This window comes from Colletotrichum paranaense (assembly GCF_030867605.1).
Source record: "Colletotrichum paranaense strain IMI 384185 chromosome Unknown Scaffold_7.1, whole genome shotgun sequence".
In the NCBI taxonomy this organism is placed as follows: Eukaryota; Fungi; Ascomycota; class Sordariomycetes; order Glomerellales; family Glomerellaceae; genus Colletotrichum; species Colletotrichum paranaense.
In genome coordinates, this window is record NW_026848965.1 from 933,048 (window position 1) to 957,937 (window position 24,890).

General features: G+C 53.5%; 9 protein-coding genes across 9 annotated transcripts; 3 read left to right on the top strand and 6 right to left on the bottom strand.

The window, feature by feature from the left end:
* Positions 1 to 696: 696 nt before the first annotated feature.
* Positions 697 to 3,223, top strand: CPAR01_09123 (uncharacterized protein; the record flags this gene model as incomplete). The annotated part of the gene is made up of 2 exons (XM_060493389.1): positions 697 to 988; positions 1,065 to 3,223. 2 exons carry the CDS (start codon positions 697 to 699, stop codon positions 3,221 to 3,223), a joined length of 2,451 nt encoding a protein of 816 aa, XP_060347519.1.
* Positions 3,224 to 3,898: 675 nt separating this feature from the next.
* Positions 3,899 to 5,226, bottom strand: CPAR01_09124 (domain found in IF2B/IF5; the record flags this gene model as incomplete). Its single annotated transcript, XM_060493390.1, has 2 exons — positions 3,899 to 4,186; positions 4,246 to 5,226. The coding sequence occupies 2 exons, from the start codon at positions 5,224 to 5,226 to the stop codon at positions 3,899 to 3,901; spliced, it is 1,269 nt and encodes a 422-aa protein (XP_060347520.1).
* A 1,548-nt stretch (positions 5,227 to 6,774) lies between these two features.
* On the bottom strand, positions 6,775 to 7,122 carry CPAR01_09125 (uncharacterized protein; the record flags this gene model as incomplete). The annotated part of the gene is made up of 1 exon (XM_060493391.1): positions 6,775 to 7,122. One exon carries the CDS (start codon positions 7,120 to 7,122, stop codon positions 6,775 to 6,777), a length of 348 nt encoding a protein of 115 aa, XP_060347521.1.
* A 611-nt stretch (positions 7,123 to 7,733) lies between these two features.
* Positions 7,734 to 9,479, bottom strand: CPAR01_09126 (cytochrome P450; the record flags this gene model as incomplete). The annotated part of the gene is made up of 7 exons (XM_060493392.1): positions 7,734 to 7,911; positions 7,973 to 8,615; positions 8,676 to 8,805; positions 8,858 to 9,001; positions 9,066 to 9,096; positions 9,151 to 9,318; positions 9,424 to 9,479. 7 exons carry the CDS (start codon positions 9,477 to 9,479, stop codon positions 7,734 to 7,736), a joined length of 1,350 nt encoding a protein of 449 aa, XP_060347522.1.
* Positions 9,480 to 10,067: 588 nt separating this feature from the next.
* On the bottom strand, positions 10,068 to 11,914 carry CPAR01_09127 (uncharacterized protein; the record flags this gene model as incomplete). Its single annotated transcript, XM_060493393.1, has 6 exons — positions 10,068 to 10,285; positions 10,564 to 10,697; positions 10,746 to 10,774; positions 10,939 to 11,209; positions 11,272 to 11,516; positions 11,570 to 11,914. 6 exons carry the CDS (start codon positions 11,912 to 11,914, stop codon positions 10,068 to 10,070), a joined length of 1,242 nt encoding a protein of 413 aa, XP_060347523.1.
* Positions 11,915 to 12,513: 599 nt separating this feature from the next.
* Positions 12,514 to 15,796, top strand: CPAR01_09128 (HEAT repeat protein; the record flags this gene model as incomplete). Its single annotated transcript, XM_060493394.1, has 2 exons — positions 12,514 to 12,567; positions 12,617 to 15,796. The coding sequence occupies 2 exons, from the start codon at positions 12,514 to 12,516 to the stop codon at positions 15,794 to 15,796; spliced, it is 3,234 nt and encodes a 1,077-aa protein (XP_060347524.1).
* Positions 15,797 to 15,913: 117 nt separating this feature from the next.
* Positions 15,914 to 16,390, bottom strand: CPAR01_09129 (uncharacterized protein; the record flags this gene model as incomplete). The annotated part of the gene is made up of 1 exon (XM_060493395.1): positions 15,914 to 16,390. A coding segment is annotated over one exon (477 nt), but the record flags the coding sequence as incomplete, so codon positions are not given.
* Positions 16,391 to 18,462: 2,072 nt separating this feature from the next.
* Positions 18,463 to 20,362, top strand: CPAR01_09130 (amino acid permease; the record flags this gene model as incomplete). Its single annotated transcript, XM_060493396.1, has 5 exons — positions 18,463 to 18,634; positions 18,700 to 18,770; positions 18,827 to 18,954; positions 19,019 to 20,057; positions 20,126 to 20,362. 5 exons carry the CDS (start codon positions 18,463 to 18,465, stop codon positions 20,360 to 20,362), a joined length of 1,647 nt encoding a protein of 548 aa, XP_060347526.1.
* A 670-nt stretch (positions 20,363 to 21,032) lies between these two features.
* On the bottom strand, positions 21,033 to 24,323 carry CPAR01_09131 (uncharacterized protein; the record flags this gene model as incomplete). The annotated part of the gene is made up of 3 exons (XM_060493397.1): positions 21,033 to 23,219; positions 23,271 to 23,368; positions 23,417 to 24,323. The coding sequence occupies 3 exons, from the start codon at positions 24,321 to 24,323 to the stop codon at positions 21,033 to 21,035; spliced, it is 3,192 nt and encodes a 1,063-aa protein (XP_060347527.1).
* Positions 24,324 to 24,890: the final 567 nt, after the last annotated feature.

The following is a 24,890-nucleotide window of genomic DNA, read 5'->3' on the forward strand; positions in this document are numbered from 1 at the left end:
AGTTGCGGTTAAGGTCGAAATTGGAGGCAGCTTTCAATATGTGGCTTGGACATAGACCAATATTTCTATTCCTGGGGTCGTTTGACGATGGCTCGGAAGAGGCTGGATGACTCAACCTGAACCTAGGTAGATTGCGAACCCCATAAGAGTGATTTCGAGACGCCACATTTGCCTGATTATCTTGCATGCGTGAAAACTCAAAGCGATGCGAATGAGTGGGTTATTTAACTGTAAAGAAGCCTGTAAGGTATGATTGAGCGTGACAGGGAATTACTTCTCTCTGAGTTTGAGATCATGATGTCCAAAGAGGATTGGAGCCTTTCTTTTTTGCCTACTATTATTTGTACTCTTATTGAACGATTGACATGTGATTTGCTTTCAGAGTCCAGTAGTACTGGCTACCCAAGGTAGGTGATTTACTTTAGGCAGGTACAGAAGTCGGGCAGTTCCTTCCAATGCGGGCGAGGTAGTCACTCTGACCTGGCTTCACCTACCTTCGTACCCAGGATTCACCTCCTTTTGCATCCAATGAACCCATCAATGCAGAGATACCACCCCAATTCTGTGCTTTCCCTTCCTGCAAGTTCTCTAGAAAGAAACTAGTCGAAGGCGGATTCCGCAATATTCGTTGACGATCGGGCTGCATCCACAGTACAGAACCTCCCACTGACAGCATCTCGGTAGTCAACCTCCACCATGACGCGTAACGCCCGCAGCTCTACTCTCTGCGAGTGGGCCCTTGGCGTCAGCGTCGAGGAATACTGCAACTCTATTGAAAGGCGCAGACGCAAGAAGTCCAGCAGCAGACAGCGGATCTGCGTTGAGATTTCCACCGACGACGAATCCGAGGAGGATACGGTCAAGATCACATACCCGCGCGCCAATCGCAGCAAGGACTCTCCGGGATCCGGCTCCAAGAAGGTCCGTTTTGAAAAGGCCTCGTCAAAGCCTGCGCTGAAGGCTGTGAACGCAGAAGCTGAGTCCAAAGGTGATACCAACATCCAGTGCGGGCATGAGTATCGAAATTCATCAGGAGAAGACGAAACTAACTACGGAGGAAGCAGACATGAAGAAATCGGAGAAGGCAGATGACACATCCGAATCTGAGTCGGAAGCTAAGTCGAAGAAGAAGAAGAGAGGTGCCAAGGCAGCTATGAAGAAGGTAGTGGATTCTTCGTCCGAAAGTGAGACAGATGAGACTGAGGAGGAGACGCCGGCACCTCTCAAGAAGAAGAGACAAGAAAAGACGAAGGACAATGTCAAAAAGTCATCTAAGACCAAGGAAAGCGCCGTTCCAGCCGATACCGAGCCCAACAACGTCGGTCCTACAGTCAAGAAAGCCCGAAGCAAGAATGGAGGAGGGAAGACGAACGAGACCAAGAAAGTCGACAAGCCTCAGAAAGTAATGCCCAAGGCGGCGTTGTCTCCTCACCTACGCCGACCCAATCTCATAATGCCCATTCGCGCGGAGGTCATTCAAGTTGAGCATACCATTGAGGGCGTCGAAGATCCTCGACCCAACGCTTTCCACGACCCTCAGCACGGCGTTGTCCGAGTCTATCATGGACCAGCCTACGGCAATCCTTACGGCTTGCTCTATCCTGCTCGCGATCCAAACAACGCTCCTTTGCCGATGGGCGTCCCCCATCCCCTGCAGAACCCCTATTTTTACGGTTTCGCCAATCCCTCAAACCCCGGAGACAACCACTTCAAGGGCCAGTCTCCCTGGGGCTCTATGCCCGTCACTTGTATGCCTGGAGGACCGCCAGTCATGGCAGCAGTCGACCCGATGCAGATGGGAATGCAGATGCCGCCGTGGTGGGGTCCCTTGTCTCCTAAAGGTCTTTCTCCAAAGGGATCTCCGAAGCATGTTATGTCGGGGGCCATTCCAGCAGACGCAGCATCGACGACAGGTGCCAAGAATAAGGAACAAGGATGGGATACCAACGTTGGTCCTCAACAAACCAAGGCTGCTTCGCCTCTGGCAAAGGCAGCGAGTCCCAATACCGTGGCTCCTGCTTCTCCTATCAACATCAATTTGACGGTGAATCCAAATACACCATGGGCTGCATTTGCTAGCGACCTCAGCAAAAAGTCTACTCCGAACAAAAATGGATCGCAAAATGGAAGCAAAAATTCCTGGGGATCGAAGAAGAGCACAGACTGGCAGCCCCTGGGCAGTGGCCAGCATCCTGATCTTGCTTGGGGCAACACTCCCACAAAAAGCCAGGGAAGCAACAATTGGAGCAACAAGGGAAGTAACAAGGGAAGCAACTCGGGCTGGACGAAGATTGGGGATGCGAACAATGATTCTTGGGGAGCGACTGGAGGCAGTGGAAGCAATAGTGGGTGGAACACCACGAATACTGCCCAGGCTAATGATGCTTGGGGAACACCCGGCAACACTCAGAGCAACGATGCCCAGACAACTTCTGGTGGCGACGGCTGGACGGCGATGAATGGTAACACTTGGGACAATACCGACAATACGAATAAGGATGGATGGGGAACCTCCAATGACCAGTCAGCCGATGCCTGGGCTAAGTCTGGAGGCGACTACAGCAACAACTGGGGAACTGGATCGAATCATTCCAACTCGAAGAAGTCAAATAAAAGCCAAAATGGCAATGGAAGCAATCGAGGCACTAGCGGTCAAGCCAAGGCTGCTACGGACTGGGATGGCCAGGGAAACAATGTTGGCTACTCAGGATCGGAGCGTAAAGTGTCAACAAACTCGAACAAGTCTAGCAAGTCGAAGAAGACTTCACCACCGCCGCCCTCAACCAATGCTGGCTGGGACAACAACGCTGGGCCTTCGACCAACAGTCCCGTTGGTAACTCGTCCAACAAGAGCAACGGAAACGAGAAGAGCTCAAGGAATGCGTCCAAGGGCGATGCGTGGGCGACTGCCAGCAACTCGGCCTGGACTACATACAACAATGCTGGCCCAACGACCAACAATAGCCCCCACAATTCCCACTCGTCGAAGAAGAGCTCGGGAAGCAAGAGGGAAAAGACTGATCAATGGGTTTCGGCTGGCGGCGGCGCCGGACGGGGCCCCGAGACCACGAGCGGCGAAGTCAACTATGGCCCGACGGCGACCGAGATGAGTAAGACTTCGAGCAGCAGCAAGAGTATGCCAGGCGCCTGGGATACCAACGTCCCTCCTTGGGGAGATCTGACTTTGGCGCAATCGACAGGCGGTGCGGCAGACCAATGGTAGAGGTGATTATGGTGAAGCCGAGCTCAGGGGGAGCTCTTGAACGATACCGCAGCAGTAGAAGCGGAAGGGTGGTCGGCTGGCGGGAGGTATTTGACAGCAGCTGGTAGAATTTTTTGGAACCGACAGATCTTGGTGATCTGCATCTATTGGGGCGTTTTCCCCAACAAGGAGGTTGTGGACTTTGGCGAATGCATTATTTGGCAATGACTTGGGAGGGGAAGGGGGAGTTTGCGGGTTGAAGAGACATTGAGTTTTACGAGCCTAGACTGTTTTACCCGCACGGGTGGCGCGCGGGGCATTGCAGCTTTCACCCGAGTTCTACATCAGCTGGAGGACAAACAGCTTGGCACCAGAAATTGACGTAGATAGATCAAGAAACATTGAAACAAAGGTGCCGGTCAAAGAGTGAGAGTGGATGATTTGCCAATGGCTGCAGTCTACAAGATGTGTGCTACCTAAGTACCGACATCCCGTCCACCGACGAGAGATGTTCCAGGTTAAGGGAAACGCTCAGTCGCCGAATGGAGATGGGAACCGAGGGGAAAGAAAACGAGCGGACTGTTCTGGCAATGCTGCCCAGAAAAGATATGCGAGTTCAAAGTTAATGTTGGGCACGAAAAGTCATTGACTCCGAAATGCCAATGACGTCTCCCAATTTCTCCGTCAGATGCGCATTTACTCGTCCTCCTCGCTAGACTCCTCCTCCGAGGCCTCCTCGAGCCACTTGATGAAGGGCTCAGCGGCCTTGCGGACCTTCTTGGAGGTGGCCAGGTCGGTGTACTTCTTGCTGGCCTTGGTACCCCACTTGACGGCGACCTCCTCGCTGAGGAGATCGTGGTTGTAGTACAACTGGAGGATCTTGACAACTTTGTCAAAGATGTCGGGGTGCTCCTTGGCGAGCTGGCCAATGAGGCGCTCAGTACCACCGAGGAGGGCCTTCTCGTGGCGCTCAGAGGTAACAAACTAGGAGATGAAGTGAGTCAAGGGGTCATGAGTCATTGGTCCAAACGATGTTAACATACCTGCTTCATCATGCCGGCGCGCTTGGGGATCTGGGCGAGAATGTTCTCATCGAAGATGGTCTGCACCAGAACCAAGACGGAGCGGTGCTTGGTCTCGATACCAAGCTCCTTGGCCTTGACAAAGATGTCAATCGAATCGACCTTGTCGACACTGCCCTTAGCAGTGGCCTCATCCTGGATCCAGGTGCCAAACTCGTCGTAGACGGTGCTGCCAGAGGCCTCGCCATCCTCGTCTTCGTCATCGCCCATGTTGAGCTTCTGCTTGAACTCGCCGGGGAGCTGAGCCTGACGGGCCTTGACGGCCTCCTCGCTCATGTCGACGGCCCACTCGTGCTCCTGGGTCTCAAACTGGTCAATCTCGGGAGCCTCCTTCTTCATCTTCTCCAACTCGTCATCACTACCAACATCCTGGTCGTCAGCGTCGTTGGAGCCGTTGTCGGATCCTTCTCCGCCGCTTCCGCTTCCTTGTCCGTTCTCCTTGGTACCGTTGGCCTTCGCGCGGCGGGCAGCCTTGCGCTCGGCCTTGTCCTTCTTGCCCTTCTTCAGCTGGTTCTTCAGGATATAACCGCTAAGCTTCAGACGGAGGTCGACCTCGGAACGCTGGCCACAGGCCTTGCAGTCGAGGAGGATGCGACCGTCCTTGATGTTGACGTCGGTCTCGGGGTTCTTGCACTTCTTGCAGAGAACGAAACGGTTGATGAAGCCATCGAGGTGGTCTTGCAGCTTAGCGGCATTATGGGAACCGTTGATAATCCAGCGGTCGTCGGCAGGGTCAACGTTGGTCTGGGCACCGAGCTCGAAGCCAAAGTACTTGATGACATAGGCACCGGGACGGGCGAGAGACTGAGCGACGCTGCTCAAGTTGACGACAACGGTCTTGATACCGTTGCCCTTGCCCTCAATCTTGGTAACGATCTTTTCCATCTTGTAGCGATAGAAAGCGTCCTTGACGTCGCGACGAACGTTGATGAGGGAAGCCATGATTGCGATATTGGTAGTAGGTGGACTGAAGAAGAGTCTTGGAAGAGTCTTTTTGATTTAGGAGGGTTGATTGGATCTGGAGTTAAAAGGCTCGGGATGCGAAGCTGGTAGTGCTGTCGTTTGGACGGGCGGGTAGCATGAAGAAGCCGGAGGTCGTGATAGTATAGGATCGACTGATTGGCGAGGAAGCTGGTAGGGGAGCAAGAAGACGGACTCAATGCTCAAGGGTTCTTTTGATGAACATAGGGTAAAGCGAGACTAGATCGTCTTTGCTGTCGAGAATTCATGAACTCCTCTGGGTTCGGAGATTTCAGCCAACGGAACTGATGTTGGGGCTACAAGGTTTCGCTATGCGAAATGATTGCAGCTTGGGGACGAAGTGTCTGAAGACGGTGGTATTGTCGTGCTGATACATAAACTGCTATGTGGCTTGTACCGCGTGAGGGTGGTGTTGTATGTTCAACTCTCGCGGAAGAAGACTCGGTGGTCGGGAACGCGGCGAGAGAGGATGCTACTGGCGATTGTTGACGATACTGTGGTTGTTTATGGCGGGGTGTTGGGTGGTGGTGGTGGAAAGTGGCGACGTTCTCAGGAGAGAGAGGGGTGGAGGTGGGAAGAGGTTTTGTACGCTTTGGAAGATTTTACCGCGGAGGACGCGAGGATGCAGAGATGCCTAAGCAGGGCGGTGAACTGCGATTGCGAAAAGGTGGGTTTAAGATAATTGCGAGATGTGCTCGAATGGATCTCCGAGCGGAGGGTTTTGTGCGTTTTTTTCTTGTGGGTGGTGGGAAGAGGAGAAAACGGAGATGATTGGGCAGTGAGCGCAGAGTTTTGGAAAAGGCTGAGGTGGAGTCGGAGGGTGGTGGTGGTGGTGGCCTTCTTGGTGGTAGTACGGAGTAGAGGTGGCGGCGGCAGGACAGGAAGTTCGGAAACACATGAAAAGTCCCAGAAAGAAATGCCTAGAGTAAAAATGAAAATCCCTAGGAATAATAATAAAGTGGACCTCCCTTAGAGCGCTTGCCTACGAATTCATTGCCTCCTCAGCGCCTCATTCACTAAGGCGTCCCCCCAAAGGACACTCAAGGTTTGGGCGCTGGGGGCCGCGGGGAGTCTGGCGGGCTGGCTGGCCCTTGCCTCGTGCCTGTCAGAGTTGCGCCACCACTCAAAGAACCCCCTGGAGCCGTTCTGTCAGACATGGACCTCAGAACAATCAGCGAGCCTTAAATCCGAGTTTGAGGTTGTCGTTCGCTCGTTCGCCTGCCCCGCGGCACCACCGGGCCAGTCCAGTGTCCAGGATGCAACACGCAGCTGGGCAGCCAGTTCCACTTGCTGCCTTGCATGTTTCCTGACCTTTCTTTGAACTTTGGCCTCAATTTTTTTGTTGCTGTGCTATGTGTCGTCTTACATCATGGCACCCAAAGTAGGCATTTGGATATTACAAGGCATCGAGACAACAGCGACCCCAATTATCTTGCCTTCTCTTCCTCTCTCTGTGCTCTTTACACCCTCAAGAGTGTTTCATACTCGTTTGTTTCTCTCATGATTATTTCAACACCTCCTGCCTTCATCAGGCAATACTTGAGACAGTGAAGGGGTGGGAAAGCCTAGAGGCCTGGCGCCATTTCCTGGTTCCATTGGCATTTTAAAGGGGGAAACCCGCGACAGCTCCGCGCCGGGCACGGGCCAATCAACGGTCTTTCCCGCTTTTCGAGAAAGCGCAATTCGCACCGCAATTGTGCGGGAAAGGTCAAGGAAGCTTTCCAAAGGATCCGGGGCAGCACGCAGCAGCGCAAGCAGAGGGACGGGCAACATAAAACTAAAAATAAGCGACAAAAAAGAATACCTAGCGAAGTAGGCACACCTAACATGGGTTTTAGGAACTCCCCGTTTCGCCATCAGGTGGATCCAGTCTCTGCAGCATGCAGCCTACTGTTCGCCATTGCTTTTGCTCGCTCGCCTCGCCTAACGCCGGCTCACAAAGCCGAGCCAGTCGTTGCCATGCAAGTCATCACTCGACTTGCAGTTTGCCTTGGCCAAGCAAGCTATGGATGGATGTATTCAAAAAGCAGGGCAGTTGGCAGCGGAAAGCCTGGCTTGTCCACGTATGCAGTAAATGTGTGTGGTCCCAGTGAACTCCCAAGCAAGACCACACAGGGACGCTACACAACGACGTACATTCATGAATCACCACGAAATCTTTCTGGCACGATGTGACTTGGTATTGGCCCTCTAGGTCTATAGGGACCATGCCTACCCAACCACATTTGCCAAGCTGTCTCGTTTATCGAGGCACGTTGTTTTTTTTTTTTTTACTGATTCAGCTTTCCTGCCCCAGAACCCAGATGCCACAAACGCTACCTACCCGTGCTCCAGTACCGGAATGATCAAACACTCACAGAAACGCCCAGACGCGATGTGCCAACAATGCCGTCCATACCCTTCGCGCCAAATGCAACACACACTATGCAACCTTGAAAATCCTCCCGGTTCTCCCATCGAGAACCCCATCATTCCCGCTTCTCGCCAACGGGAACAAACTGCAGCAAACACTTTTGTCCTAGGGGTCGCGAGGAGATGAGCTGGTCCGACATGGCCATCGACTCTTCCGCCATTGACGTCTCAGGAAGCGTCGTGTAACCGGTGTAAATATCCGTCAACAGAGTCTTCATCTCGGCGAGCGCCAGACTTGGTGGTGCTTTGTTAGCAGATGGGATCTCATTGTGGATGGATTATGGGGGTTACTCACTGCTTGCCAACACATCCCCGGCCTCCGTTAGCAAACGCAAACATGAGCCGCTTCCTCTCAGCGTCACCCGTTGGCTCCATCCACCGATCAGGGTTGAACGAGTCTGGCTCCGGGAACACTTCCTCGTTGATGCGGTGAATGGAATACGCCTGGCAGCTGACTGTAGTCTTCCCCGGGATGGCATACCCGTCAATCACCCGCCCGCCCTGGGGCACATAACGCGGCAGGGACATCGGGATAGCTGGGAAGCACCGCAACCCTTCCTGCACAATGGCATCGAGGAACGGCAACTTGTCGAACGCGACCCCCGGGTTCTCCCTCAGCTCGCGTCGCAGCGTCTCCTGAAAACGCAGCGACCGCGGCTGCGAGAGCTCCCACATGAGAAAGCACAGCCCGTCGCCCGTCGTGTCGATGCCTGCCGCCATGTGGTCGAGGCACTCGCCCGCCACGTCGAGCTGGTCCAGTCCCTGGCCCGCCTTGTCGTGGAGCCGGCTCAGGAGCGTGAAGGCCGCCGGGTCGGGCTTTTTGCTGGACTCGATGACAAAGGTGTCGGCGAGGGGCGTCTCGCGGGGCTTGGCGAAGAAGTACAGGAATCGAGAGAGGAGCTTGTGCAGCGCGGGACTATAGTGCTGAACAAGGCGGTCTGTGTTATCGTCAGTCTACCTTAGGTACATTCAGCAGGCATGTTGGGCTGTGTACTCACTTTGCAGGCTGTCGTCAGCAGCAACCTGGTGCATCATTTCCTCGTCCGCCTTGTCCTCGAGGCAATTACTGCCGTACGGATGGAACAGGTGATGTGTGACGCAATCACAGGCGTATGAGTGAAGACTCATCTGCAAACGCAGTCAGGCAACCGTCCAGAGAGTTGAAACGGGATCTACGTACGAATATGTCGTGGCTCTTGCCAACGGACTTCTCGCACAACTTGATAAACTTTTGTGACCTCTCCTGAATTCCGCCTAGAGGTACAGGTCGCAGGACGTTACTGTTTGCGTAGCGGTCCGCAATTATTCTCTTGCGCTTCGCATGCTGGAACAAATGTTGTAAGTTGCTATTCTACCCCAGACTGGAGTTTCATCCGGGGGGGCTTTACATCTTCCTTGTTCAACGTTGTGAACATAGTCCTAGTACTGTAAGCTTTCTGCTTTACCCAACCAACATAAGTTTGCCTTCCATACCTTCGTCCATAGACTTTAAACAAGTCATAAAACTCCGTCTTGTCATAACCGCTGCCTCCAGAGCAGTAAATCTCTTTGACGGCTTCGTACGATGTGAATGAGACCTCGTCTGGTGCGACTCGGACAACCGGTCCATATTGCTGGTGGAGCGCATGGATGTACTTCGTCCTGGTTGCTTGTAGTTCATGCCATTTCAGAATGAGGGAAGTGAAGGCGGATATCCTCGGGCCGGGAACTTTCCACAACGGGGACAGGACGCAGCGAATGACATACGTCAAAGCTAGGACAGAGAATGCTGCTCCCAAAAAGACGGGAGAAAGGAGTAACATGTCGCAGGCCTTTCACTATTACACCATGATACGTACGTAGTTGTTCTGAAAAGTGACAAAATGAGTCAAGGGTTCGGGGCGTAAGGTAGGTCTCTCGAATCATGGGCGACGCCGGTTCCTCTTATCAGCTCCGTTCCGGGCCCCGATAGCGTTGGTCAATCAGAGGGTTTCGATTCGTAAATGACCAGTCAAGCGCCGGCACCGATAGGGTGCTTTAGCCCGAGAACGGGGCGGTCTGGCAAGCACAACCCACTGAGGGACCCCAAATGAGACGTGAGGGGCAGGGCGTCAACACTGATTACCCCTCCATAACTCGACAGCCTGTGATGAAAGGCTCGATATGGATGCGTCGGGAAAGACTTCATAAGGTATTCTCGTGAAGCAGGAATTCGGTACGGTATCAGATGTTTGATTTTCAACTCATTTTTTTCTACGCCATCACCGCCGCCGTCCAACATCACCTCGTAAGACGCACAACGCCTCGCCAATCGCCACCTCGTACTAATACACCCGGTTTAAAACTCGCCCACCAAGCAAACCTCGATGCAAGACTCAAAAAAGTGCAGGTAAACTCCCCTCCTCCATCTCTCACAGCTCTCCCTTAGTGCCCTGCTTCGACTTGTCATTCAAATTGCCCCCAAACAAGCCGGTCAACCAAGACATACCGGGAATCGACACAGTGCCTGCCGGGGGATACTCCTTCCCGTTGACGGTGACCTTGGGCGTGCAGGTGCACCACTGTTCCTCGGGGACGCTGCTCAGCGCCGACGGGATGTGTTGGCCGCAGCCGCGCCAGGTTGCCTTTGCTATTGAATACTTTTAGTTTTCATGAAACTACACGGAATGTTACGAGACTGGGGTTGTCGTCTTACAGCAAGTCGAGCAGGTGACTCCGAAGCACATTGTGGATGAAAGTAAAGGTGTTGGTGAAAGGGAGATGTCGGTGCGGGTATCAAGTTCAAAGGGTCGACAGTATGTTGTGTACGAGTTGATCCGAACGAAGCTGGAAGTCAAGATGGTGTTTTGAGATAGTCTTTTTGAACGTTGACCAATGTGATAAGGGCTGGTCTAGCTACGAGCTCACCTGGGATTAAGTATTCGCGGTGTCCGTGATAGCATAATCCACCCACTTGGGGTCGGCGACCTGCATTGAGCATCGTCACGGGCGCAGTGACCCCGATGAAGTGGGTCTCGGAGGGGTATCGCCGACCTCGCTCCCTATTCCGGGGAAGTGGGGTGCTGTCAATGGAACTCGGGCTTGCTCACATAAGGCACTTTGGAAGCTTCCGACCGAGCTGAGATCGGTATTTCTTTAGTCATCTCGTGTAACACGTTCGAACCAATCTCGGGAATGTTGCTCGTTAAATGTATTTGGCCATGAGTGAAGACAAATATCCCCTCTCAACTAAGGTAAGTTATGCTGAGGCTCATGCGGTCCGTCCCGAGTCTGACTTCATACTTGCTGGATGAACTGAGCCACACGTTCTGCAAGCCACTGCTGGGATTCCGGGTTCTTCACAGTGTGGCTTGCTCCGGGAATCAAGCCAGACAGCTCGTGGACATTGGAGTTTGTCTTCTTCCACAGGTCGATCAAAGCTTGCTTATCGATTTTGGCTGGCACGAACTCATCCTCTGCAGAGTGTAGCACCATGACGGGCTGCTGGAAACGATTCCAGACCTCGGAGACGAACGACTCTTTGAGGTCGGAGGAGAAGTAATCATCGTTGCCCCTGTGATGAGTATCAGTATTTCATTCACCTCACCCCGGAGATGGAGTATCATAGCTACTTACCCCTTAGCCGCCAGAGAGTGCCAACGGTAGGCCGTCATAGGTGTCGAGAAAAAGCTTGGTACTAGATCTTTGGGCATCGCTTCGGCCTCCTTTCCAGCGGAAATCAGCCCCTCGGCGTGCTCTAGGCTCTTCTTCAACCAGTCAGGTTTGACAAAGTCTTCAATAGACTCCCGGTCAGATGCAGGACCTTGCATGATGAAGCCATCGACAGGGTCCTCCTTGTGCTTGGTATACTCCATACAGTCCTACCAAGGTTAGTTGGGTCCTGTAAATGTTCGAGGCTACTACAACGGTATACCTGGCATCCAGTTGAGTGGCCCATAAGGACAATCTTTTTCTTTCCGATACCTCGGAGATACCTCACCAGCGCCGAGATATCCTCAACATCGTTCTTCAAGCTCGAAAAGCCGTAGCCGGAAAAGGAGCTCCTCATCCGAATCTCAAATACAGACCAGTCTTGTGCCGCTGTCTCAAGATGCTTGGCTATGGCCTTGGTGTAGCCAACAGTATGAGGTCCATCTGCGAGGCCTCCTATGAAGAGAAGGGCGTTTGATGCTCCAGATGGGCCGATCTCATAAGCGCTAGAGTGAGAGGTTCGGGAATCGAAAGGATGCACCGTGCAAGAGAAAGGAGCCGGGGCCATGGCGAGTTACTGAGGCCCTTTCGGACAAAGACAGGCTGTTCGTCAAGATTCGGTCGTAGTTTCAGCGGAAGGCTCCTTTCGTGACTGCTGATCAGAAATTCAGAGAGTCTTGCGATGTAGTTGCTTCCTCACATGAATTATTGAAATTGACGTAACCTAGTGGAGGGGGAAGCGCTCTGGTGGGGGCTGCTCTGATGTGCTGTTGCGGGGCTGCCAGCTTCCCTTTTAGCGAGCCAAAACCACCAAAGGCCCTGAACAATCGGCTGTCAGTGGGGCTCATCACCGAGGGACGTCGAAAGGAAGCCACCCGATTGGGCCTACTTTAGGGAGGTATGTACTTCGTACCGTCAATCTTTCTCAGGATAGGTAGTCATCTCAGGCAGGCGTTTCCTCCGTCAAAGTTGGGTTGCGAAGTGAACGACAGAGCCTCCACATTCAACTACCAGTAAACACGCGAATCCTCACCACTCTCTCTTCAATATCACGCCAGTCATATTCTCGAAAACCGCGACGATAGGCTTTTCTAGATCAGATACGTCTCCGCCGTTAAGTTACGCGCCGCTGGAGGCTGGCGTGGAATACCTGCCCTCTGCCTCGTAATGGCGACCACTCCCGCCAATGCAAACCCAGCCCGGAATGAGTTCTTTCAGCAGGTTCGTATACCTTGGGACGTATAGATCATATGCTGACCAATTCAATCAGCTCAAACCATGCTGTGTCTCAATTAGTCAGCTAGCAATCCGACAACAAGGAGATTCGTCCTCCTTCAAACGACTATCCGAGTTGACTGATGAGTTGTACCACATTCTCAACGACCAAGTCAATAGAGATGCCAACGTTCTGGATTCAAAGCTTGCCGACTACGTCTTTTTCCCGCTCTCTCATGTCTTCCGCAGTCACGATCAATACCCCAAACGCCTAATCGAGCTCGCCATCAAGTGCCTTACCGTTATCATTATTCACGGCTGGAAGTCCAACATCTCGCCCCAGATCTTGCAGCAGCTCCTGATACTTCTCACTTTCATCGTTGGAGGAGTACCTGGCCGCGAGAGAGAGCACAATGTGCCCGAGGAAACCGAGCTTGAATCGCTTAGAGCATTAACTGCCTTGCTTACTGTGGCTGGAACGTCCAGCACAGCAGCAACAGCTCTGACCGAGGAGAGATTGGTGCCAACTCTGGGCCATACCATCACGGTAATTCTGGGATGCGTAGCGGATGGAAGAACGTCAGCTATTCAGCTCGAAGCTCTGCGTATCCTGAACTGCTTCTACACGAGCATCAAGGACCATGCCGCACTTGCGTCATTCATTCCGGGCATCGTCTCTAGCCTGACAAAACTTCTTTCCAAACCCCAGGGAGAGAAGACGCGCGTCTTGGTCGGTTCCATACAGTCGTTGGGACTGGTGCTAGTAAAAGTTCTTGGCGATGTCAGGACCCGGAGCATCATCGCAAGATTGAACTCAGATACTCCACCGGAGGCCGAACAAGGGGGTGTACTGAGCCTATCATGGCTCAACGCGACAAAATCACAGATCAAGCTGGCTTTGGCAACAGTCTTGAAACTCCGAATAAGCGATAATACAGACGTACGCGAGGCGCTGCTGGCATTCTGTCTTGGACTTCTCGACGAATGTCACACCTCCCTGGAAAATTGCTCTTCCGTACTGGTGGAGACAGCCATGGTCATCTCACCAACACATCCAACGACGTCTTTGACCGGTACAAGTCTGCAGAATTTGGCCATCATATATCCTGAACTTGGCGAGACCGTGAAGGTCACATGTTACAATTGGATCACCAGCTTGCCCAGGATCATGCAGTCTGCCGACGAAAGCAAGAAACAGGCCGCCGTCCAGAATTTGATGAAGGGTATGGCTCTTGTCAGTAGCCTTCAGTTGGATTCTTCACTATTGGACGAGTCAATAGCGGCGGCTCTAAGGGACAGTGTCACATCTCTCATAACCGGAGCGAAGCCTAGCAAGATCCTGGATGAAACAACGCCGGACGCTTCATGGTACAACCAAGATATTGTGAGAATAGGAGACACTCCAAAACAATATTCAAATGTGCTGTTGGGCAAGGAGAGTCAGACTGGAACAAGGTCAGCTATGATTGACTTGCTTTCCAACGTCGGGCCAGCCTCGCAGCAGACCAGGCTTGCTGCCGAAATGCTGGATCACGCCAGGGACTCGTCAGGCGATTCTCAGATAGCCTCTTTCTGGCTGAGCTTTGAACTCCTCAAGACCGCCTTTTCTCGTTCCAACGAGCTCGACGATCTCCTGGACTTCTCTTCACTGGGTTCTGGGGGCGAGTGTTCCGAATCCACCTTTCAGGAATTGTATGCATTCGCCGTCGTTTTGCTCGACTCACACTCTGAACTGGCTGAGATCGACTGGAGGCTAGAGGCCACAGCACTTGAAGTAACCGCCTTCGCAGCATCTCGATCAGGCGAAGCCTTCAGACCAGAACTCATTGACGTGCTATATCCTACAACAGCCTTCCTTGGCTCTGCGAGCTCACAACTAAGAGAGCATGCAATCACGACCTTGAACGTTCTTGCTGTATCGTGTGGGTACACGAGCGTCTCCGAATTAATCATCGAGAACGTCGACTATATGATCAACTCTGTTTCGCTGCGGCTCAACACGTTCGATATATCGCCGGCGTCCACGAAGGTGTTGGTGATGATCACTCGCCTAACCGGGTCGCGACTGCTGCCGTACCTCGACGACGTTGTGGCCTCCATTTTCGCAGCCTTAGACAACTACCATGGGTACCCGGTATTTGTTGAAAGTCTGTTTGCAGTGCTCAAGGAGGTTGTAGAACAAGGCGTGAAGTCTGACAGACTTCTTCTGGAGGGCCGACAAAATGGACCAGAGAGTCACAAGAAGGCTGCCGGCAGTCATGTCACAATTGACGACATTGTCAATTTATTGAAGAGACGACGGGAAAGAGAGACTGAAGCCTTGATCGACGATGTGACCGACGAAACTAACAACAATCATCCTCAAAAGCCTTGGGGTACGCAGGACCAAAAACCCAAAGACGGCGGGGAAGAAGGAATTGACGAGGACGCTGCAAACAACCAAGTCGAAAAGGAGAAACCACCCAAGACACCAACGTATACCCTACTGGAGAAGATCGCCGGCTTGACACAGCACTATCTTACTTCACCCAGCCCTACGCTGCGAAAGTCGTTGCTCGACCTACTGGCCACCGTATCTCCAGCTCTTTCAGGCGACGAAGACTCTTTTTTGCCGCTGATCAATGCTGTATGGCCGGTGGTGATCACCCGACTCTACGACGAGGAGGCGTTTGTGACCATTTCAGCCTGCGATGCCCTCTGTGCGCTCTCCGCCACCGCCGGAGACTTTCTAGCCTCCAGAATCAAGACAGAGTGGTGGGACGGGCTGGGAAAGTGGTGTCGAAAGAAAAAGCTAGAGGCTATCCAGTCTCGAGGTAAGGGCAGTACGCATCGAAAGAGTACCAGGCCAGGCCAGGCCGCCGGGACTACGAGTCAGGGAATCGTCATTCCCGTCATGACAGGAAGCGATCGGCTAAGCTATCAATCTGCAGAGATAACGAAAGGCTCGGTATCAGGCGGCTTGGGCAAATTCGCTCAATCTGCACAGATCTGGGATTCCGTGATTCGCATGTTGACAGCTATCGCTTCACATGTCCGCCTTGACGCCGAGATATTCGACGAAGTGCTGGATCTGTTGAGCGAAGCACTTAGCCAGAACGTTGAAGCACGTCGCGCCTTGGAAGCTGTCAATGGTGATGCAGTCTGGCTAGCCATGTACCAGCAGGGACAGGTCAAGGCCCCAAGTCTACCCAGACTAAACGGCGTGACTTTTGCATCCTTGACGACGCTGAGCTGAAGCTCGCCTCGCATGCATCTCAGCCCTCACGACGGGTAGCCACGGATACGCAGAAAGCTCTAGCCTCCAAGTTGTGAATCGTTCGATGGGAGCTGCAAGATCACATGGTGGCAACTATTATTCAACCACCACCAATAGGAACACAACCGCAGGCTTGATGGAAGCTAGAAGTGCGCTAGAATCATGTTGGTCTACAGAAAGTCCAGATTGGCCCCGGGATGGCTTCCACTGCATGACAACGATCACAGGTCGGGGCTGGAGCTGAAGATGTGACAGCTCTGAGCTGCATGGCACCACGGGAAGCATGTTCGGGCGACCTTGGCGACCTTGGCGCCTCAGGACCAGGACGCCCGATAGCTGCACAGAGAACGCGTAGTACATAGATTGCCGTCTGACGCGGGGTTGCGCACCATTCCCATCTTCTCGGCGAGTCCGGCCACTACGACAACAGGGGGCAGAGCTGATAACACTCTGAATGGATCCGTGATCCGACATGATAGGAAGTTGAGACGGATGAGCGAGATACGAGCGCTTTGCTCGATGATTACAGCGCTCAGGTGCCGCCAACCGTGATTGACGAGCGAAACAACACACCTTCACAATAACTACATACCTAGACACTTTCGCACCAAAGGTGCCAAATTTGCGCAAAGATCAAGTGTTCCATAGCCCTTGTTTCAATTCGGGACGAAGGGGGGCCACGCGAACATGACTTCCGGGGGGATGCCTGGAGGTGTCTGCAGAGAGCGAAATGAGGGCGTCTACCCCAGATCCCCACGACACTCGATTTACACTACGCAATAAGGGCAGAGTACTCCGTAACCGAGAGGCAATTGACGGTTCGGTGACAAAATGACACATTCCTCTTCAGGAAGAAGGCATCATCCTTCGCGGGAACGGTCCTACCAGATGCAGTATCGGTCACCTGCACCAAGGCTAGAAACCGCACGCTTCACCGGATCGTCTGGACGCGATTTCGAGCAAAAGTGCTGCAGCAGAATGGGGGCGGGGCGATGGAGAGGAAGTGCGGGTGGTCAAGAAACTAAGACTAATTAATTACCAAGACTCCAAGAGATGCCCTCAAATGCTTAGCCTCAAGCCGGCCAATGATATCTCCAAGTTCAGTTGCCGCCAAAGCTTGATTTGTCTCGGCGTCCAAGGGACCAAGAACCTCAGGCGACGATCACCTCGATTTCCATCCTGTCGGATCACTTCTTGCCACCTCTTCACATTGGAAGGGCTGCCCATCTCATCGCGATAACACATATTGTATGCTGTCGATTGTTATTTGAGATTGCGACGGACACGAGCATTGCGATTACTAGTTGCGCTGGTCCCGAGTCAGATCATGGCGCCATACCCGTTCGCATCGGGGGGACGCTACGCCTCACCTGCTTGCTATCCAATGAACAGGGGCTTTTGGTCAGTCATCTGGCCCCCGGGTCTAAATGGGACAGTCTTCTAGAACAAATGAGCCTGACGACAGGAATGCGGCAATTATTTGCCAGATAGTGGCGGCGCCATGCAACCTTTTACTCGGTCGTTCGTCTGTTGGCGTACGAAGATCGCGTGCCTAGGACTTTACCACTCTCCAACAGAGATACTCTTCGCACTTCTTCGGACTGTCTAACTACTTGTTGTCTAGAGGCCGAAGCCAATAGCACTGCCGTTTTGAAGCCACGACGACGGCAGTCGCTGTACTCGAAGTCAATTGAATAATGCCACTGACTATTTGGAACGCCAAAGGAGCGCCAACAAGATGACAGCTAGGCACGACAAAAGATCCAGGAACGAAAAGCCGAACATACAGAAGCAAAGCTTGCTGAAGCATGCCACACTTAAGCCTGGAGCCTTGGGCTTGGAGCTCTCATATACCTTGATGACAACCTTTTGCTTACCTTCCTTATCTGTACCACTACAATTCGCAACCAGCTTATCACAGGTGCAGGGGTATGGAACAAGGGATGGCTGGTCTCAGGAAGCTGGGGAGGCCCGCCGGGGGAATGATTGACCCTAGAGTATCGCCGAGGAAGCCAAGATATCAAACTCGCTTGAGCCAATCACGACGATCACTATCTACTCGACCTCACTTACCAATTGGTGTAAGCTTCGCCCGAAAACCAGGCTAACACGAATGGGCTTACCCTTGTCGAGCAATACGCATGCCGTGCCGGGTGACAATGGGACCACCCCCAGGCTCGCTCCCATCTCGAGGGTCTTAAACCAATCTGCTTTGGCTCTAGTACCGTTGGGGCCAACTGTCTTATCATCGGTGAAAGCTTGTCCTGTCCACCTCCTCCGAGATGTCTAGGGTCTAGGCCTCACGTACGACCTGCCATCCATGCGGAAGAACGGGACTAGGAGGACGGCGTTGCCGGGGACTGGTAGGCCAGAGTCCTGACCCCATGGCACTGGTACACTCCTGTTGCACCCAAGCTGGGCTAGGGGGAGAGACAGAGTGCGCGGCATCAAACGCTGATACCCGATTGCCTGTCCATCAAACTGAAGAATACCTGCCTACCTTGTCTTGCTATTCTGTGTGTATATATACCGGGGCCTCTTGGCGCCAACCCTCGCTGTATAGGTTGCATTCTTCGTTACCTCGTTTCTCTCCAAAACCAACAACGAGCTCGAGGAGCCAGATTCACTTGGTATCAGTCCTCAAGATGTCGCACCAACCTACTGTTGTCGATGACGACAAGCACTACACCAAGGACCCTGTTGTGAACAGCAATGGCAGCTACGGGGGATCTCACGATGAGGAGGTTGGAGTTGTCACAAAGGGCGAGCCCCTCCAGCGAAACCTGAAGAATAGACACATGCAGATGATCGCCATCGGTAAGCTTCACCATACTCCCTTGTTCTTCTCGGGCCCTCGCAGTTTTACTGACTCTGTACTGCAGGCGGTGCTATTGGTGCTGGTCTTTTCGTCGGTTCTGGTGGTGCTCTTCGAAGTGGTGGCCCTGCCGCCTTGGTAAGAGGTCATCGACAGTGCATTGGAAGTTTCAAGACTGACGAAAGGAATGATAGATTATCGGTTACATGATTGTCGGATTCATGTTGATGCTTACTACCCAGGCCCTCGCTGAGATGGCTGTCTTGTATCCCGTTAACGGTGCCTTCTACACATACGTCTGCCGATTCGTCGACCCTTCCTGGTGAGTATACACACATCGCCTCGTTAGCCGACCCGGAAGGCCCTTTTTCTAACATGTACACCAGGGGTTTTGCCATGGGTTGGGATTATGCTATCGCTTGGTTGACCGTATTGCCCTTCGAACTCGTTGCCGCCAGTATCACCATCAAGTTCTGGCGCGATGACCTCAACATGGGCATCTGGGTTGCTGTCTTCCTCGTCGTTCTCGGCATCATTCAAATCTTCGGCGTCCGCGGATACGGAGAGGTCGAATTCGTTCTCAGTCTTATCAAGATTGCCGCCTGCATCGGCTTCATCATCCTCGGTATCGTCATCAACTGCGGTGGCGTCGGCGACAAGGGCTACCTCGGTGCCAAGTACTGGCACGACCCTGGTGCGTTCCAGAACGGCTTCAACGGTTTTGCTGGTGTCTTTGTTGTTGCTGCTTTCGCCTTCGGTGGTACTGAGCTCGTCGGTCTTGCTGCCGCTGAGTCCGACAACCCGCGCAAGGCCATCCCCATGGCTAGCAAGCAGGTCTTCTGGCGTATTGCGTTCTTCTACATTGTCAACCTCTTCATCCTTGGCCTCATTGTCCCGGCCAACGACCCCCGCCTCTTGGGTTCCTCCGGCGCCAACACCAAGGCCTCCCCCTTCGTCCTTGCCATCCAGGATGCCGGCATCAAGGTCCTTCCCTCCATCTTCAACGCCGTCATTACCATTGCCGTCATCTCCGTTGCCAACAGCTGCACTTTCGGTTCCACCCGCACGATGCAGGCCATGGCCGAGCGCGGCATGGCTCCTCGCTTCCTCGCATACGTCGACAAGCAGGGCCGTCCCATCTGGTGCGTCCTGATCCAGATCGCCTTTGGTCTCCTCGCCTTCATCGGAGAGTCCGCCGACAGCAGCACCGTCTTCGGCTGGCTACTCGCTCTCTCTGGTCTCTCCTACTTCTTCGTTTGGGGCTCCATCTGCCTGGCTCATGTCCGCATGCGCATGGCCTGGAAGGTCCAGGGCTTCACCCTTGACCAGATCCCCTACAAGAATCCCTGGGGCGTCTGGGGCAGCGCCGTCGGCCTGTTCCTCAACGTCATCTGCCTCATCGCCACCTTCTACAATGCTCTCTACGTAAGTTTTCCTTCTCTTTCCCAGAACCTTTGCCATGAATCACATTGCTAACGTTCTCCTTATTACAGCCCTCTCCCAACGCACAGCCCGATGCCACGGCCTTCTTCCAGGCCTACCTCGCCGCCCCGATCGTCCTCTTCCTCTATCTCCTCTGGAAGCTTATCTCCCGCGACTGGCGCCTCTACGTGCCCCTCCGCGAGGTCGATCTCAAGTCAGGCGTCGTCCTCGCCGACCCCTCCGACGAGCCCGCGGAAGTCAAGACCTGGGCCAATCTCCCCAAGCGGGTGGCTCGTGCCTTGTTCTAGACGGGTGTAATACATCCAAGAGACGGAACAAGTTGCTCCTCTCCTATATTGGAGAGGTGGCTTGTAGATAAAGCATGGTTGTGGGATATTTGAAAAGGAGGCGAAACTTTGCATAGAGCGTACAAACACTAGAAAAGTACTGCTTTGAGGATGGGAGACGTCGTTATTATACCTTAAAGATACCAATGTTGAATTTTTACTTTCAGAAGATCGTCCAAGTTATCTCTGTGAACAGTTGTCTGCATGACTTGAAAAGTTCTTGATCAGAATAATTCAGTACAAAAGGGACGCGGTATGACGTTGAGCCTCACTCCCCAGAATTGTACAAAGGTCTCAGGGCTACACCGACAGTTGACGCCCTGCCGGAGAATTCACGTGCAAGGGAACGGACGTAAAAGCAAACTAATATTGGGGCCAAGAGTCATGATGCAACTGTTTTCTTCAACTATGAGACGTCTCCAGCAATCATATGTACAAGAAAGTGCTCTATTGGAAGGGAGGGGGCCTCGACTCAGCACAGCGCTGTTCGCGCCATGAAAGATAAAATCCAGGAAGCGTGGCGATCCATGCGCTCGCTTGGCCAGTGTGTACATTCAATTCTAAAGAGCCAAAACCATCTCCGTCTCTATAACGGCCTGGCAGATGTTGTAACCAGCTAAACCAAGCCTCTCTATCTACTAGTTCGCTGCTCGCCCGCCTCCGCCGCGAGATCTCTCTCCACCATCTCGATCGAGCCCAAACTAGGGAAACGCTTTGAGAAATCCTGAACGTAGTCATCCTTCTCCTTGGCAGATATCTCCAACACCGGTCGTCCGGGCAGTCCCACGCCTACGAGATGCTCAGAAGACATAGATTGCGACGGGTGGGGCTGCTTCGGCGGCGAGCCTGGTCTACCGCCGGTCGGCAAGCTATTCAGGTGCATTGGCTTCCGAGGTGCAACTGGCCTTGGCCCCGGTGTAGACCGTCCGGGTATTGGAACCGGCTCATTTGCGGAGGGCCGTACTTTGTTAACCATCACATCTGAGGAGTTTGACGGCGTCATGGGGCGAGGTTTGGCGCCGCCCACTGGCTTCCTAGGGATATCGGGAAGCTGCTTGTCCCTGCTGGTGGGCGAGGATGTATCTGTGTAGATGCCGTACCCCTGAGCAGTGCGCGGAACTTGGACTGAAGACTTCTGGCCCTCACTTAGCAGATTTTGAACCCTGTTTTGGATACTGACAGCCCGAGAGACGCCTCCTATGCTCTTTGGCAGCGATCCGGGACCGCCGGAACCTGGTGCTTGGTTGGTGAATCTTTGGCGATATTCCGCTGCAGCCGCTTCAACACGACGTTCTTCCTCTTCAAGGCGCAAACGCTCCACCTCACGTCTCATTGCCGGTGTCATATCCTCAGTCTCCTCCAGGCCTTTGCCATCATCGGTTCGGCCATCGGTGGCTTCCGATCCCTCAATGGGGTCCAATGCACTACCCCGCTCGAGCTGCTTGAGTGGCGACGGAGTCCGAGCCGGTGGTGGTGCTTGGTTTCCCTCGAAACGTTTGAATGCATCTCCAAATTTGCCAGCAAACATACTCTTCGTACCGGATAAAGAGCTAAGACTTCCGCGTTTGCCATGCTTGGAGTGCCAGTCTCGCTTCTTCGAGTCTGACTCTTCCATACTGCGCAGGAAGTCCACATTGGACTCGATAGGGGCTTCCTCTTCCGGCTCTGCTACTGCAGGAGATGGCACCCTCTCGGGGAACTTGGGGGACATGAGACCGGGAGAAGGAAGAGGCTTCGAGGAGCCTTCTTTCTCTCGCAGAAAATCTAAATTTGATTCCAAATGAGTGCTTACGGGGCGCGGGCGTCCGTCAATGGATCTTCTCGACTGGGCACTCGCATCGAGCAGCTCCAAACTTGGCCGACCTCCTTCAAGCGACGGTCGAGAAGATGATGGATGTCGCACATGCGTTGGGCGCAGCTGATATGAGGGAGCGCGAGGCAGCGACCCCTCTTCGTTCCCTGGGCGCAACGGTAGAGCCTGGTCTTGCTGACGGGGAAGGCTCGTAGACCGGTGATGATCTGTCGCAGGTACCTTCCACACGGGCATCGCTTGCGGAGGCTTGTGTTCAGGTGGAGGTGAAGCTGTCATTGTCCCAGTTGACACATATCTCGACGGCTGTGGCTGAGGCTGATACTGCGGCTTGGTCTGTGAAGAGATCGCCTGCAGTTCCGGGTTCTTATTAATGATGGCGTGCGCTCTGCTCATCTCCGTTGGCTTTGGAGGAGCAGATGCTGTCTTGGTGAGTCCCACCGTACCTGGGGGAGGCGACTTGACCGTTGGCGGCGGGTAGGAAGCAGTGACTGCCGGTGCGACAGTTCTCGGTCTGGCCTGTTCTTGGTGCTTCGGCGGGGAATGGGATGTCGGGAACTGATCCGCCGACCTGTCGGCAGACCTCGGGACCGGGACTCTCTGCTGCTGTGCTGGGGGCGGTGTATGGGAGTCGAAGTTGAACTTTGTACCATGCTCGTGGAGGATGGAGAATTGATCAACGGGCGGGAATCTAGACGCAAATTCATCCACATCCCCCGCCATAGCTACGGATGGCGCCGCCGCCGCAGCACTGGTAGCGGGCGCATCTAGAGCGGCAAAAGGGTCTCCGTTTGTCACTCTCATAGGAGACGGGCTTGGTTTAGCCGCCTGGGAAGGCTGAGGTTGTTGGTTAGTGGCCGGCAGCCTTCCTCTTCTCATAGGAACAATATCGGGAATGGCCTCCTGCTGCTGAGCAGGCGGGGAGAAGACGGCGCCGACTTTTTGTTGGGGCTTCTCCGTAGCAGAGGGTCTGCTCTGTTGAGTTGAGGGCTGCTTTCCGGCATAGATCTGTGCAAATGTCAGTCACATGGCCATGATGCCTGTGAAACAGGTCCCTACATCATGAATCGGAACATCACGTCCTTGCATCGCACATCCCTCACGGAGGACCTGGTAGATGTTTGGTCTTGCCTGAGGACTCTCGCGCAGCATGGATGCTACTTCTGTTAGTTATCATGACGTGGCCAGTGTCTCTTATTACTCACCAATAAGTTTCTTCAGCCGGTCTGAGAATACAGGGTAGCTGGGATACTTGAAGCTCGCGTTAAGAATGGCCAGCTGTCCCTGGTCCTCGAAAGGTGTTGTATAGTAGCACAACTTATACAAGAGAACGCCCAAAGCCCAAATATCCGACTTCTCGTCGATGGGCTGTTTTCGGTAGACGTCAACCATCTCTGGACTTCTGTACTGCATGGTGGTATGCTTCTGCACATCCTCGTCTAGAAGTCTGCATTCGACGACGGTCTGGGGCGCGGGTTTCGGCGGAGCAGCAGATCCAAAATCGCAAAGCTTGAAACGCTTCTGTGAACCATTACTCAGGATCAAAACGTTTTCGACTTTCAAGTCCCGATGAAGTAGCGGTGGCTTGAGGTAGTGCATACAGGCGACACCTTCTGTTATATCGGTAAAAATGTGGAGGATCTCGGGTTCGGTCAAGCGGTGTTGTAAACGGGTGTTCATGAAGTCGATGAGTCCGCCTCCATTGCAGAATTCCATGAGTAGAAACACCTCGTATCCACCTCCTCGCATTTCCGATGCATGGGAATCGATGTATGTGACGATAGGGCGATGGCCCTTGAGCCTCTTCATAGTCTCGACCTCGATTCGCATGCTGCGCAGAGCCTCCTTATCGGGAACGGCGACTCTTTTCAAGACAGCCATGTCGGTGCCATCGACAGCTTTCGGAAGCTTTACCAGATAAACGTGTGCGAAGCCTCCCTCGGATAGGTATTTCTGGATTACTACCCTGTGACCTCCGACCTGTATCTTCGTTCCGGGCGTGAAGGTGCCGGCAGGCGCCGCGGCCACAGGGGCAGGCATTGGGGCGCCATAGGTGGCAGGGTGAGCAGCTCGAGGAGCCGCAGCGGGCATATGATGGCCGTAGGATGCCATGTCGGCTAGATAGCTTCGAAAAAGTGTTGTCGGTAGTTAATGTGGCCGTTCGGAGGATTCAGCCAGACCGAGGATGTCGTGGGTCAGCGGGAGGAGGTTGAGGTCGAGGTCGGTGAGATGCTAGACGGTGAGAAAGCACAGGAGTAACAGAAGAGCGAAAGTGACATTGACGAGCGTTTGCGACCCGAGCAAGGAACAATTAAGCCATTCTTAGGTGCCGATGGTATCGATGGTGTATATTGGTGTCTTGGAGGAGTTGGTTCTAGGTTGCCATTCAGCTGGACCTGAACTTGGACATGCGTAGTGCGTAGTTCGCAGGTATGGAGTGTCCCTCGGTCGCTGTTAGTGGTGGAGCGCTGGCATTAAGGCCTTGGGAAGTAACCAAGACACTGGCACACCCTGTTCCATGTTTCGCAATGCAGTCGGGGAAGTGTCGGGTAAATGCACCGGACATGTTGTCATTGGCTGAGCAGCTGGGCCAGAGAGGCATGCCAGGCGGCACCAAGTGTGAGGCTCGTCTGATCCCGTAAACGTTCAGGCAGAGATCCAAGTTCGTTGGTGGGGTAG